Source organism: Miniopterus schreibersii (assembly GCF_964146895.1).
Source record: "Miniopterus schreibersii genome assembly, chromosome: 2".
NCBI classification, from domain to species: Eukaryota; Metazoa; Chordata; class Mammalia; order Chiroptera; family Miniopteridae; genus Miniopterus; species Miniopterus schreibersii.
This window is the reverse complement of record NC_138102.1, coordinates 184,307,734-184,323,230: the sequence shown is the minus strand read 5'-3', so window position 1 is coordinate 184,323,230 and position 15,497 is coordinate 184,307,734. Positions and strand designations below refer to the sequence as shown.

General features: G+C 56.8%; 1 protein-coding gene across 2 annotated transcripts in view; it reads right to left on the bottom strand.

The window, feature by feature from the left end:
* Positions 1-15,497, bottom strand: part of MPPED1 (metallophosphoesterase domain containing 1) — a 62,390-nt gene that overhangs the window by 42,589 nt on the left and 4,304 nt on the right. Inside the window, exons 2-3 of one of the 2 annotated variants that reach the window (XM_081130221.1) lie at positions 7,791-8,089; positions 122-303 (exon numbers count right to left, since the gene is read on the bottom strand). The exons of the other annotated variant lie outside the window; for it this stretch is intronic. Of the exons in view, the coding sequence (XP_080986347.1) occupies positions 122-303; positions 7,791-8,014 (406 nt within the window). The 5' untranslated portion in view covers positions 8,015-8,089. The remainder of the gene's footprint in view (positions 1-121; positions 304-7,790; positions 8,090-15,497) is intronic. 2 annotated transcript variants of the gene reach the window in all.

Here is a 15,497-nt window from a genome sequence, read left to right as displayed (position 1 = left end):
GGGGGACAGGCAGACAAAGACCGGGCAGGGGCAGTGGGCAGAGCAGGGAGGAAGGACCACAGGGCATGGGGTGGCCCAAGGCCTGGACGTTGGCAGAAGCCCACTCCTGCCCGGCACCTACCAAGCCACTCATTGAACTTCTTCACCTCGCTCGGGAGCCCCAGCTCCGTGAAGTCCCCGGCGTGGATCAGCACGTCGCCGTAGGGCATCTGGATAGGGTCTGTCCTCGAGTGGGTGTCAGACACACACACAAAGCGGGTGTAGCCAGGCGGCTTGGGGGCATCGTGAGGCACCGGGTCCACCCTACGGGGAGAGAAGACACTGTGGTCACGGGGCCACGGTACCGTGTGCATATCTGTGCTTTATAATATTGCCAGCAAGGTTTTTCACCCCCCAAAAGCTGTTTTCACCCCCTTGGGGCGCTCTTGACCCCAGTGAGAATACAAGGACTGACGTCCAGGGTCCTGTTGAAGGACACAAGTCCCCAGGGCTGTGCAGAGCGCAAGCAGCACCTAGGGGGGCCACCGGGGGGGACTTAGAAGAAACACGTGACATAAAGGCAGAAAGAGAAGCGGTAATTTTTCAGAACCATGAGATGGTCTGATCGTCCCAAGAACACGGGCTTCACCTGGGGGGGGGGGGGCTGGAACCAGAAGACAGAGCTTCAAACCCCAGCTCGGCCCCTTGTCACTAAGCTGTGGCCTTAAGCAAAAGCTTGGCCCTAATTGGCCCTGGTTAGCTCGTCTGTGAAATGGAGCGGCCTCGCTATGCAAAAATACCCAGAAAATTCAAAAGAGCGGCGTGGATGTGAGACCCCCGTTTCCAGGAGCCCCTAGCACCCTCCCTACCCACAGTGGGGGCACTGAGCACAGGGCGGGTATACCGGGGCGTAAGTGCAGGCCCGCTCCCTCCCCCAGCTCGGTGCCCCCCCACCACACTCCACCTCGCAGCTGAATGGTTTTGTGAGGCTCAAAACGCTTAAAAACAACGCAATGACATTTCAACGGGCGCCTCTTTCCAAATGAGTATGCCGCTCGAGGAGCTGGCTGTGTTTAAATCTAATTATGCGGCAAACCGAAAGCAGGACCATATCAGTTACATAAATACTTTTAAAGACATCTTTCTAATTACCCTTTTTTTTTTTCAGACAATATACTTCAAAGAAATTTAATTAACACCTTCCGAGAGACGTGGGTGCAGCATGCTAACATGCAGGGCGCATGTGCCCGCTCAGCGCCACGGGCGCCCCGCCAGCCTCTCCCCACCACGGAGCCGCGACAGGAGGGCCACGCCGGGCCCTTCCCTGGGACTGCTCAGCCCAGTGATCATTCCAGCAGGTCGGCGCTGGGCCAACCCGGGAAGGAAGGAAAATTCCCTGGGTGAGTCCAGTGATGGCCAACAGGGGGGCCCCAGGAGGCCCTCCTCTTCCCTCTTCATTCGTTCATTCATTCATTCCTTCACTCACTTGTTCATTCAACACAGCACCTTCTGACCACCACCGTGTGCCAGCCCGTGGGCTCGATGCTGGGGCCACAGGCATGAACCATGCCCGGTCCCAGGCCAGGAGACCCCAGACTTGGCCCGTCAGTGACAACCAAGCCACCAGCGTTGATGGGGCAGTGGTGGGGTTGGAGGCCAGAGAAAGAGGTAGTGCTTGAGCTGGTCTGGAAGTTAAACTCTCCCTCTTAGTAATTCCAGCCACTCCTCTGTCCTCTGGATCCCTCCCCACTCTGCCTCCCCTGCCCCCCCCCCCATGACAGAGGCTCTTGCAGGTGGCTGGCCTCTGAATGTACCTGGACACCCCGCCTGCCCCCAACACAGCTGACTGAACCGAGGGCGGCCAAGCACTCCTGACGCAGGAACGTGAGCGAGCCAATCAGACTCCCTCGCTCACTCACTCATTCATTCGTTCATTCATTCATGCCCGAGCGGAGGCTGTGAGTGCGCCAAGTCAAACACAAAGGGAGACAAAGGAAGAAGAGAGAAGGAACGAGGTGCCGCCTGCAGAGCCACCTCCATCCCCACGCTCTCTCCTCCTGAGGGCCTGGTAGAGAGGAGCCCCTCTGCTCCCACCAGCGTCAGCCGGCCCCGAACAGCTTGAGGACTCTACTGGAGCCGGGCCTGCTGCCGGAGCCCGGGCTCTTTAATTAACTCTGTTCTTATTTCCCTCCACCCCGAGGCTTCTGAGCTCAGCGAGGATGCAAAACTACTCATCCCCAGATTAAAAAGAAAGGCTCTTCTTTCCCGGCACTGTCCTCCAGCTATTTGCATTATGACAAATGCTCAGCCTCTAACAACAAGGATGGTGGGGACGGTCCCCGTGAACTGGGAGCTCATTATCACGGGCACTCTCTGAGCATCCGCTCGCTTCCCCTGCGCGGCGATCACGGGCAGGGTGCTGAGGGGGTGCTCGTTTTATAGGTGGGGAAACTGAGGCTCAGGAAAGGCTGCCTTGCCTAGGATCTCAGCTGTGGGAGCCAGTGGAGTTGAAATTGTGAAGCTGGTTTTTGGTTCTAGAACTCATACCAGGCTGGACTATTGCCAGGTCCTCATTCATTTCATTCGGTCAATCTATGGACAAATGCTTACTGAGTGCCTCTCAAATGACAGGCACCTGCTAGGCGCAAGGGATACACCTGTGGTCGGGACACCCATGGCAGCCACCTCATGGAGCTCCCAGAAATCCAACTTGTGTTTGGAAGCCAGGAAAAGAACAGGAAGAGTAGAGATGTGGAAAAACGGGGAGAGAGAGAGAGCACACGAGAGGATGGAAGGTCTTGACAGCATCGGTTGATGCCTAGATCCAGCTGTGCCTGAAGCCGGTTCCAAAACTGGGCTTCGTAGCTAATTCCACGAGCCAGTAAACTCTCTTCTATCCCTAGGCCATCTGAGCTGGGTTTCTGACACTTGTAATGGAAAAACCCTCACTAACACCTGAGTCACGGCAGCCCTAAGTGGCAGACTCCCCAGGAAAGTGAGTCCCATGTCCAAGGCCCCCTGCTAGTAAGTTAAAGAGTATGCATGGGTGTGCGTCTTCACAATAGGAATTTGGGCATCTAACTTCAATACCTTCTCGTAACAACAACAACAAAAATGAAACAAAATGGTTATTTCCCAGAGATATTCTGCAAGGACCAGAGAGAATGAAAAGCCCTCACAGCCTGTCCCCAGTCCAGCGAGGGGTCTTCGCACAGGAGTCAGGGTAGCAGGAATAGGGAGACCTAGGATGGCACCCAGCTCAGTGACCTCCTTGCTGATCCCTGGACCCTCCCGGCCTCCGGTCCAGCTCTATAAGATGGGGACGACCCACTCACTCCTGGAGTTACTGAGAGAACTCGTATGACCTTCACAGCTCAAAACCCTGATGAAAATGTACCCCACCCCATCCCCACAGCCTGTGTCCTGTGCCTGGTCCCCATCTCAGCTTTCTCTCTCCCATGAGCCATTAGCTCCCTGCAAAATGCAGCTCCTGGTGCCAAAAACTCCCAGGGCATCAGACGCAGAGGCCATCCTCCCCCTGTACCCCAACTTCTTGGGAAAGGGGAGCTTTGAAGGTCGGGGGAGCTTAGGACCAAAGACTCCTCCCCTCAAGCCAGATTCCAGCTCCATGTCTGAGCCATGTGACTGGGCACCAGTCATGGTGTTTTAGAAGGGGAGAGTCCTCCAGTCCCCTCCTCTCACTCTGTAAGTGGGGAAACTGAGGCCCGGAGGAGGGGCAGTGACTGGTTGGCTCAGTGTCACGCAACTGCCCAGTGCTTTTCCACAAAGCACTGGTCCCAAGGTGACCCTGCCACACTGCCCTCCTGCATCCCTGTGCCTGCCCTTCCTTCCCACCCCTGGACCTTTGCTTGGGCTGGTTCTCCAAGTCCAGGGGTTGTGTCACCTCCCCCAGGAAGCCCTCCTTGATCTGCTGCTCTTCCTGGGCCACACTCCCAGCCTCACTCTGCCTCCTTTTTCTTTCTTCTTCCTGTTCGCTGTGCTAGGCTCAGGGGACCAGCCTGTACCGGTGGAGGGGAGGGATGCTTAGGAAATCATCCCACAAATGAATGTATAACCATGGGCTGAAGCATGTGCCATGAAGGGGGAGCCTATGAGTGTCTTGAGCTGGGGCGGGGGTCGAGGGACGGGGAGAGACCTGGTCTGGGGAGGGATCAGGGAAGGCTTCCCCGAGGAAGGGACACCTGAGTAAGATCTGAAGAATGAATCAATGTTGACAGAGCAAAGAGTTGAGGAGGCAGAGGGAACAGCATGTGCAAAGGTCTGAGGTGAGAGGTATGGGCTAGTCAAGAAAACTAGAAGCAGCTCTTGCACCTGGAGCCTGCAGGACAGGGATGCTGGAGGGGGCTTGCGAACCAAACAGAGCCTGGGTTTGCCCTCTCCTGCCTTGCCTCCCACCCCGTCCCCGGGATCCAGGCTGACGCCCACTGTCTGCTGGAGACCTCTGGGCGCATGGAAGGGCGAGAGGCCACAGGAACCCGTCTGAGAGAGAGGATCGGTGCACCAACCTAGCATGTCTGGGAGGGCTGGGAACACAACGAGGCCACCCCAGGCCTGGCACACAGCAGTCCCATGTGCTTGGAGGGTCTTTAAACAGGAGAACTCAGGTCTCCACCAACAGGGCTCTCTTTACAAGCCAGTGAGAAGAGCCCTGGCCGGTTTGGCTCAGTGGTTAGAGCGCCGGCCTGCGTACTGAAGGGTTCCAGGTTCAATTCTGGCCCAGGGCACGTACCTCGGTTGCAGGCTCGAACCCTGGCCCGTCGGGGCGCGTGCAGAGGCAACCAATCAATGTGTCTCTCTCACATCAATGTTTTTCTCTCTGCCCCTCCCACTCTATCTGAAAAGCAATGGAAAAAATATCCTCAGGTGAGGAAAATATAAGTAAATAAATAAATAGATGCCAGCGAGAAGGGGTGCTATGCCCCACGCCAGCCCCCAAGGCCCTGTAAGGTGGCCCCCAGGCTAACCCTGTCCCTCAGCACCACCCCTGCCTTCTCACTGACCGCCAGGCCGCAGTCCACCTGCTCGCTCAGAACGGAAGGGCTGTGGCTGCAGGGGCTCTCCCAGGCCACGGCAGGGTTTCGGGGCCCCCAGGGTGAGGGTGTTGGTTCTCAAGGCCCGAAAGCCAGAGCGCAGGTCCACAGATTCATGACTCAGGCAAAGGCAGCCTTGTTACCGCCAGGGTCTCCGGGGTAAACTGCATAAATCACGCGGCTCAATCGGAGGCCACGTTTGGACTGTCACTGTTGTTATTAAATATAAATTGTGGATTTATTAAATAAGGCCCCTCACTCCCTCAGCCCAGCCTAAGACAAAGCCCAGGGTGGAGATAAATCACGTGCCGGGAGTGGCGTCCATCTCTTGCATCTCCCTCTGTGGAGACCTGCCGTGGAAACCCGCACAGCCCCCTCCAGCAGCCCGCACGCTCCCCTGGTGCTCGGGCCTGGGGTCTGAGAGAGGCGGGTGGGAGGCAGCAGCCCCCCAAGTCTTTGTATGGCCCTGGCCTCACCCAGCTTTGTGCAAAGCTGCATTTCAAAGCCTGGCTGGCCCGAGCGGGCAGTGAGGGAGCACTGGACAAAGAGTCCAGAACCAGGCTCAGTGCCTGGTCTTCCTGGGCCTTGCCCCAACCCCCAGCCATCTCTGAGCCCCACTGCCAAGGGAAGCCCAGAAGCCAGCCCCGAGAGGTGGCAGCACAGAGCAGGTGTGGAGGGATGGGCGTGGGGCAGGCCCGCGCGAATCCACCCTGACCACTCCAGCCAAGGGACCACCAGGAAGCCAGGAAGCATGTCCCCATAGCACTTCTCGCTGCCAGCATCTCGCGGCCATTACACCCTTTTATGACGTGTGCTGTCTGCCACCCATTTGGGGGTTCAGCTCAGCATGGGCAGGGGTTTGGGAGTAAGTGGCAGAGCCAGGATTCAAACCCAGGCAGGCCAGCTCAGAGCTTGCAATTCCAACCAGTGTGCCACGTAGTTGCTTGTAAATGTCCCGAATGAATGAATGAATGAATGAACAACCCGCAGCTGCTCATGGGTTCCGGGGGGAAATCGCCCTCTTTCACTTGGTCCCTCGGTCCTTGCTCAGGACACAGCCGGGCCTGCGAGGCACCCTCCCCCCAGCTGTGCATTCCTGCAGCTCTCAGATGCCCCTTTCTCCAGCCCTCGCCAGCTTGCTGCCCCCACTCATCCTCCTCTGGGTCTCAACCTGGAAGCCACCTTCTCCAGAGGGTCCTTCCTCGGCCCCTGGGCCCTCCGCTCCTGGGACTTCCTGTTTCCCCAGGTCTGTTCTGGGACTGGGGCTGCCAGGGGGTCTGCGGGCCCAGGCAAAGGTGCTATGAACGACAGCTCTGCCTGGCACTGCAGGGCACTGTGGCAGTATGTACAGTGCCTGGGGACCCCCTGTGCCACAACACACACCGATCCAGGCACCCTGTCTGAGGGGCCAGGGCTCTAGCCAGTTCCCACGGGGGCAGGCGTCCCGCCGGGCATCCAGGGACCTCAGGTGCAGTCACTTCCAGCCCTGGAGGCCTAAGCCCTTGGACAAAAGAGGAAGGCCATTCCGGGAAGGCCTCCCTCCCTGCCAGGCCTCAAGGTTCCCAGGAACAGTGTCCCAGGCCTGAGACCCAGGCCTTTCATCTGCCCAAATCCACCAATCTGGCCCTAAAATGGAAATTGGACGCAGTTTCCCAAGTAGAAATCTACCAAAAAAAGTAGGCAGCTACTGACAACACCAGCCCTGCAGTCCCCCCTCCCCTCCCCCCGAAATGAGCATTTTCTGGACCGCGAGCCAGTGCTGGACTCACCCCAGGCTGGAGCCTGCCTGCCGTCCAGAGCCCTTCTCCCATGAATGATGTTTCTGTGTCCTTTCAACAGAGGACAGGTCCTGAGGGAGCCATACAGTAACAAGGCAGCACCCCCCCAACCTCCAGGCCAGGCTTTGTAAACCCCCACGGCTGCTTCTCTAAGAGGTCCACGTGCTGGATTCCTTGGTCTCTGGTCCCTGAAGGGACAGTCTCTAGGACCCCCACCTAGGAGACGGTGCTCGTGGCCCTCGAGGAAGCTGGGGCCTGCGCCCTCACAGTGGCATCTGACTGAGCCTTGTGGTCAGGGGGGCCTACTCGGGACACCACATCCCCCATCACAGCTCTTTGCTGGCACCTACATCCACAGATGCCAAAAGGACCTCCAGTCGTTTTGGAAAGCATCCTGCTTTCTCAAGGGAAGCATGGGGGGGCGGACAGGGGGAGGGATTATAGACAAAAGGGAGGGGAGGAGGGAAGGGAAGAGAGCCAGCCCAAGACCAGGGTCCAAACCTGTCCTGGGCCCTGTGGAAGTCCCTTCCCGTCCATGGGCCTCAGTCTCCCCATCTGTACAATGAGGAATGTGAACTGGACCAGAGGTCTCCAACCCTAATACCAAAGGGGGGCAGCTGGAACTCAGCCCCGCGGCCCCCGGCTGCCACGAGGATGTGTGGGCGTGGGGTGGCCAGGCCTGTGGGTTTCTAAAGCAAAGCCAGGAGTCTAGATTTTTATATGCAGGCACCTCATTTTTTAGAATTTGTAAAACATTCTCCAGGCCAAACGAAACAGGACTCCGGGCCAGAATCAGCCCACAGGCCATCACTCCGCAACGTCTCACTCGTCCCTCCCAACTCGAGCCTCGGCCATCCTGGCATCCCGGCCTCGGTTCAGTCAACACGCAGGAAACGGCTGGATCCAGAAGCCAGGAGGCGCCCGGGCGCCTGAGACCACCCTGCCAGCCGCCCCGCCGCCCCCCCCCCCCGCACCCACTTACATCTGCACGTGCGGAGGCTGGAAGCGGCCCTGGTTGATGTTGTAGAAGGTGAAGGCCTGCGTGGGGTTGGAGCTGTACTCGTCCACCTCGATGACCAGCCGGCTGTGCTGGTGCCGCCTGGCGGCCAGCACGTGGGCCTGGGAGAAGGCCATGCCCAGGCCGCAGGGCAGGAGGGCCAGCGCCTCTGCCTTCAGGACGCCGGGGTCCCACCTAGCGCGCCACATGGGCCTCCGCTGGCCGCCCGGGCATCTCCCGCCACCGTCGCCGCCGCCCAGCCCTGCGCCAGACCTGGAAACAGACTGGGGAGACGGAGCAGAACCATGCGACAGTTAATCTGCTTGGGATTTGCTTTATTTAATGTCAGATGAAGATTTAGAAAGAGGGAGAGGGCGGGGGGAGAGGGGGAAAAAAACACAGTCGTACAGCTCAAAAACTCATTACAAATCTTTCCAACTCAGCAGTTTGATGAATATACTTTGGTAAAAAGAAAGAAAAAAAAGGAGGGAGGGACCAAAAAAACCCCACAACGCCGTGGCTGGAGGCATGCATGGTCCAACATGTTTAAATACTTAAGGCAATTTTTTTTTTTATTTTATTTTATTTTATTTTTTTGTCTTTGACAAAATCCTCCGTAGCCCACCGGGGGACCGCGAGATGGGGCGGGATAATGGCTGGGATTCTGCAAACAGGTCAGGTGAGTTTCACTCTTCCGAACTGGGGCAGAAGAAGGGTTCCCCTCCAAGCCCACCCCCTCCCCTCAGACCCCCCAAACACACCCACGCCGCTGCAAGCCCGAGCAGGTGGGATGCACAGCGCGAATTCCTTCGCAGCATCCACTCTGCCTCAGAGGCCTGCGAGCAGCGCCCAGAGGGGTTTCCAGACAGGCCGCCGTCCTGGGGAAGGCAGGGAGCAGGGATCTACCCTTAAAAAACCCCCCGAATGCCTTCGTAAGGATTTCGAGAACTCTGCCAACCCTGGAATTCACTTAGCATCACGGCCCGAGACGCTGTCAACATTTTAAAATTTGTTTCATTGGAAAGTGGGGCTTGCGTTTGCAGATACCGAGCCGAGGCGTCCCTCGGACTGGGGGGGGCGGCCGGCGCCCGCGGCCACGGCCATCTATTTCTGCGGCTCTGCTCCGTAATTATTTTTTTTAACTGGGTAAATAAGAAATGCCTGAAACATAGTTTTGTTTTGTTTCCGCTTTTAGTCATTAAGACGCTCCGATGATTCCATTCGCACTGCATTTAACCAAGGAAAAAATAACACAATTTAAACTCTCCTGGACAGTCATATCCCAGTCACGTCAAACAAAGAAAAATCCCCCTCGCTTTGCACATGGAAGAGTCGACACAGCCAGCAAACAAATTAGATTAGGAAAATGACAAAAATTAGAAACTGGAGAACATTTTAATTACGTGCAAAGGGGAAATGGATTATTAATTTTTTTAAAAATCTCAACAATCATGCCCATACAAGGTGCAATAAATAGCGATACCTTTTTCCTCAGCGCCCCCGCCCCCCAAACGCATCCTGATTCACAACACAGGCCCGTTCATCTTCTCTTGGGAAGACAAGAAAAAAAATCTGCTTCTTCCCACCCCCCCACCTCACCCCACCCCCCGGGATGCACTTGTGTCTAAGTGCATCAGCTCCCCCGGTGAACGCGGTAGGCAGGCCTCTGAGATGGGGGAGTCGGGCGTCCTAGCCCTGGGCTCACAAAACCTCTGTGGGTGCTGCCTGGATCCTGGGGAGAAGCGTCGAGCAGCAGATGCCGAGATCCAGGGCTCCCATGGAGATCTGCACAAGGGTTTGGGCCCCAGCTTCGTGCCGATGTGCTGTGTGACCCTAGGCCAACTTCCTACCCTCTCTGAGCCTCTGTCCACTTCCGGAGAATGAGTTTAAAAATAAGACCGCCACCCTCCAGGACAGCTGTGCAGGCTGAGTGAAAGGGAATTCTGAGCACAGTGCCTGGCAGGCGCCAAGTGCCCAGCGAATGTTGGCTTACTATCCCAATCAAGTTGATAGTTGCGTATCAGAGGTCTGCCGGGACAGGGGCATCTGTGCGACAGGGTATCCGGTGTGAGCAAAGGAGGCAGCCCCACGAGCCCCACGGAGCCCAAATTTTCTCAAGTGCCAGCTCACCACACCCCTGCTTTGACCCCTTACCGCGGCTCCCCTGGTGAGGACCATGACTCAGGGAGCCCGAGTGCGCGGCGCGCCCAGCCGGAGGCTCTGTTCCCTCGCCCACGACGCGGAGAGAAGACTAGTACCTACCTCAGAGTCATGGAGATTAAATGAGGCGGCGCGTGTAAACTGCTTATCACGGAGCCCAGCACATAGTAAGTGCCCAATAAATGTAAGCTATTACCGTGATTACATCATCATCATTACCCCAGGGCCTCTCACGGAGGCTTCATAAATACTGAATTAGTGAGTGGTTGGAGGGGGGGATGGAGAGAGGGGCGGAGGGATAGAGGGATAAATGGATAGACGGAGGGACGGAGGGAGGGACAGACAGACAGAGTGTCTTGCCCTCTCCTTCCCTGGTACCAACATAGGCCTGGCAGAGGGTGGGTGTCAAGAGGGCTCAGCTAAAGGCTGACAGCGCATCGCCCCTCTCCCCCTCTCACCCCAGAAGCCCGGAAGGAGGCTGGCGAAGTGGGCACAGCCCTCGTGAAGGGGTCCCAGGGGCCTCCGCCCCCCGCCCAGGAAGCGGGCTCCTGTGTGCCCTGGATCGCCGACGCGGGGGAGCCGGCGCCCGCCGGGGGCTGAGCCAGCAGAGACGGCAGCTTGGCGTCCCGGGGGGCTCCGCACTGAAACGCTGCGTTCCACATAAAGGGGGTTCGCAATGGGCCCTGCTCGGAGGAATCAGGGAAACTGGGAACGCGGAGCCTTCTTTTAATACCCATTTAATATTTATGGAGCTGCAGCAGCGTCAGCCACCGTGCAGAGAACACAGCGGATCCACGGAGGGGAAGCAGCGATTCCCCGCAAACAGCTTTTAGCTGGGAAGCATTGACACCTGGTCCACAAAACAGCGCAGCAGGCGGGCGAGGGAGGGGCGCTGGGAGGGCGCCCCGCTTCCATCCCGGCTCTGCCCGGCAGAGTGACCTTGAGCAAGTCAAACGGCCTGGTTGGACCACCGGTGCCTCCTCTGTGCCAGGGGGTGGGAAGGAAACAGCACCAGAGGGGAGGGTGGGGTGAACCGATTAATGCACTGACTCACTCAGCACATACTCACCCCAGCCCTACAGGGTGTCCCTGCTCCTGGCACCAGAAAGAGCAATAAAAAGCAAATAAGTCCCTGCCCTCGAGGAACTGGGGGGAGGGCGCGGGGGGGGGGGGCAATAAAGTAAACACATAAGTAAATACAAAAGATACTTTCAGATAAGACGTACCCAGAACACAGAGCGATGAGTAATCGGGAAAGGAGGATTGTTACTTAAGTTGAGTGATCGAGAAAGACCTGTCTGAAGAGGTGATGTCACCGCAAAAGCAAATGCCGCGAGGGAGCCAGGCATGCCCGGGCCTGGGGAAAGAGAACCAACCGGGGCAGAGAGGGCCGCAAGTGCAAAGGCCCCGAGGCAGAGGAAGCATCGCTCAATGGTCCCGCTTTTATTGGCCACCAGTGTGCTTCTGCAATGGAGAAAAGCCGGGACTTTGAGATCCGAAGGAGCAGGGTTCAAATTTGCTTTCAGATGGTGTTCAGCTGTGGGACGCTGGAAAGGTCTCTTAACCTCTCTGTGCTTCTGCTTCCTCACTGGCTAACAGAGGAGATAAAGGGAGCTTTGAACCTGCCCCTCCATAAAGGCCCAGTCAGCCCTGATAGAAAGGGTTGAAAAATGTGTTCTCTTTAGGGCTCAATTTTCAAAAGTCCTCTGTCACGTGGCAGTTTCTCTTTCCATATCCCCTCAAAGGCATTTATTTGTTGGCCCTCAGGTGCCATGAGTCCCAACAGACCAGGGCTCTCAAAGAGGAATGAAGGCACCGGGTAGCTATTAGGCGCCGACTGTCTGGACAGCTCATACAGGAGGAGTCCAGCTCCGGGCCCCACTGCTCTCCGATGGCCCCACAACGTGGTCTGGCCTCCTCCTGCTGCATCGCCACAGCCTGCGCCACACCAGCCTCCAGAACAAATGTCCTAACACCTACTTCTGACCAAGGGGCATCCAGCTGCCCTTGGAGAAAGGCCCGGCTCCTTAGGTCAGCTCAGGAGACCTGGCCGGTCCTCAGTCTCCCTCTCACCACTCAGGCCACGCTCACCACTCCAAGTTCCCCTGGCACACAGGGGGTCCCGCCTCTGAGCCTTCACACATGCTGTTCCCTCTGCCTGGCAGCTCTGGGGACCAACACACACACCTGTTCCTCAGCTAGAGGCCTCAGGGACATCTCCCCAACCTCCCCAGGCTGGGCCAGGGCTTCTCTCACCAAAGCTCCCAACACAAGAGTCTTGTCCTGCACCTAAGCTGCGTGAGAAGCCAAAGCATGAAACAGACGTGAACGAATGAATGAGGGAAGCCGCACAGGCCCTTGGGTCCCACAGCCCAGATTTAATGTTCTTGGGTCTCAGTTTTTCATCTGTAAACATGGGGATGCTGAAAAACTGCCCTCCCAGAGCCACTGGGAGGGTCACAGGACATGGTATATGAAGAAGCAGCTGGCCGAGGGCCCAGCACACAGTAGGTGCTCAGTAAATGCCTCTTCCACTGTGGCTAGAAAGTCCCAATGAAACCCAGGAGCTCTGCAGGAAACTTCTGAGAACTGAGCAGAGATTTTCAGAGACGCAAGGACCCCCTCCTCCCCTGCCAGGAAGCCCAAGTCCTGGCCCCCTCTGTCCCACCCATACCTGGGTGAGTAACCTGTTATTTTACTTCCCCGGGTGTGTGGTTGGATACATCCAGTACCACCAGACTAGTTTTTCTAGGCAAGCTCTCTGCACCCCGTCACCCAGAGCAGGCACCCCAAGGCACAGGTCGACCCTGAGACACCCACAGCCTCTGCTCCAGGGCAAGCCCTTGTTTGGGAACCAAATGACTCAGATGTGAAACTGATCCTCCCAGGGCTCAGGGCCCGGCAGGAGCAGCCAGGCCCCTCAACAGAGCAGCTCAGAGCCCTGTTATGAGGAGGCGGAGGGGAGGGGCTCTCTGGGAACCCAAGGAGGCCCCCACAAAACTACGAGGCCAGCCAGCATGGGCCAAAGGCCCAGAAAGGAGACTGAGAAGGGCCTTGGCTTACAAGGAGCATCTCAACAGCGGGGGCGGGGTGGGAGGAGATTTGCAAAGACGACTTGGGTCGTTACAGCCCAAAGCAGTCCAAGTATGTGAACAAAATCTACGAGTGTCTGCGCTGCCAGGGGTTGCTGATCTGCAGGGCAAGGTTGGAGCTCCTTTGCCACGGAGGCATCCGCTCCCCCCACCACCAGCAGCTCCCCAAAGTCGGTACCCAGGGCAGTCCTAGTTCACTCCTGTTGTTCCCTATCAGTCATTATTCACAGCATCCCCTCTGGCTCTCAACAGTGTCCCCAGGTCAATAGTTGAAAATGTCATAAAGGGTCAAGGTCACTGTAGCCAAAGCCAACTCGAGGCTGTCCATTTAAGGCAACTGCCTCCAAAAGGCAACCGCTTCTCCTCCTGTCCTGGGCAAGTCTGTAGCCACAGCTGTGAGGCTGGGGCAATAATGTGTTGTCCTGAGTCTGAAACTGGGGTGACTGCACAGGGACGATCGACTATTAAACAGAAGCCCCACAGAATCCCCTGCCCCAACAGCCTGCCTTCCCCGCTGCGGCCCGACACGGGACAGCCTTCTCCAGGACTCCAACCCACCTCCGCCCCACCCCTCCTCCCACCTTCACCCGAGGGGCAGCCCCAGCGCCTCCAGGGCCAGCCCAGCCTGCAGGGGATCCGTCACCCACAGGGCCGCCCAGAGACATCAGCTCAGCCCCAGGCACTGCTCACCGAGGCTTTTGACGATACCTTAGTTGCAACGGGGTGGAATGTCGCAGAAAAACCACGTTAACGCCTCCTAAGTATTCCCCCACTCCTAAGCAAAACGCGGGAGAAATACTATTTAATAGAAAACTACCAAGGTGGGGGAGGTTTGGCGATGATTCCACCTGAGCCCGAAAACCGCCTTTAAAATGTGTTCTTTTCTCATGTTTTGCTTGTGCCTGAAACTATGCGGTTGATCACTTGGTAGTTGAAAATGTCATAAAGGGTAAAAAATAAACGGAGGAACTCACAGGAAAGGAAAAAAGAACACACAGTCCAGTGGGGGAAAAAATCAGAGCCAGTGCCTGCATGTCCCAAAAATGCTCGACCTCCTGTGTTGACTATGGGCGTCCAAGGGAAAAAAAAAACCTGGGCCTGCAGCTGGGCTGAGCAGCCCCGTCGAAGGAGCCGACGGGCTCGGGCGATGAAGGAATCCAGAAATATTGAGAAAACTGGACAATATTCCTTGTAAGAGGATCAGCCGCGAGTGGCTTTAAAGCTTTTGCCACTTAAAAACCTTTTAGCAGGGCCCCTTTTGAATTATGACTACATGATTTTAAATTACACTTTCTAATTCCTCGGCCGCCCCCCTCTCCCCTCCCCGGCTGCTGTGGCTTCATTTTCCAATTATGTACTTTTATTTCGGAATGATGAAGAGAACTACTTACTGGATCATGTCCTGTCTGCCACAAATAGCTGCTCACTTATTCCTTTCCTTTGAGATCTGAATGCAGCCCCTTCCCGGGCCGGTGCGTCCCATTCTGGACGCTCTCCATACCCGCAGGCCCGGGCGCGGCCAGAGGCGCAAAGAAGCCCGAGAGCCGGGCTGAGCCTCCTGTTTGTAAACTAGCGCTCCGCTCCATAAATTATTTTAATTCCTGGTGCCTTCTCCATCCGCCCCGCAGATCAGCAGTCACATAAATAATAGTGAATGGACTGATTTTTCTTCTGCGAAGCGCTATGGGCCGGTTTTCTTAAATAAAGCCCCCGGAGAGTCACGGATCTGCGGCGCGGGAACGGAAAGCTGCCCGGACCCGTCTCCGACGCGCCCACACACAAAGGGAAGGAAGAGGCGAACGCGGGAAAGCGGGCATCCCGCAGCCCCTCTCCGCAACGGCGCCAAGTCACACTCGCCGCCGACCGGGGCTTGGGACACCCGTGGGTGGGGAAGGGGAGGCGAGAGGGCCTTGGTTGTTCAGCCTCCCAAAGGCAATTTGCAAAGAAAGTGAGCGTGGATTTACGGCGCTCGTGGAAATCTATTAGGCAGATGTCACCGCAGCGGAATCGAATCGGCGCTGTGGAAATCCCACACTTCAGTCGGAGGCTGCGGTTTTGCCACCTTTATGATCCACTTAAGTGTATTTTTTGTGATCCTGTGGGAATTTGCAATTAAAGATTAAACCTCCGAAGTATGATCAATTAACTAATGCGTCTGGATGACAAAGTTACAAAAGGAAAATTCCATTTTCCACCCCACCCCCACCCCCCACTCCCGCTTCGTGCAGGAAGCCCGGGTGGAGGAGGGACCCGCCCCTGCTCCCCTGCTCCCCAAACACCTTGCACTTCACAGGTGCGGGCAGGGCCCCCACTCCTCAGGTAGCCCACAGGATATATTCTGCAGCCTTGCAGGCGGCAAACGCAAAAGAATGGAAGGAAGGGGAACGGACGGGAGTGTTGAAAGCAGGCATCATCTTCCTCTTAAAGTGATGAAATCAGC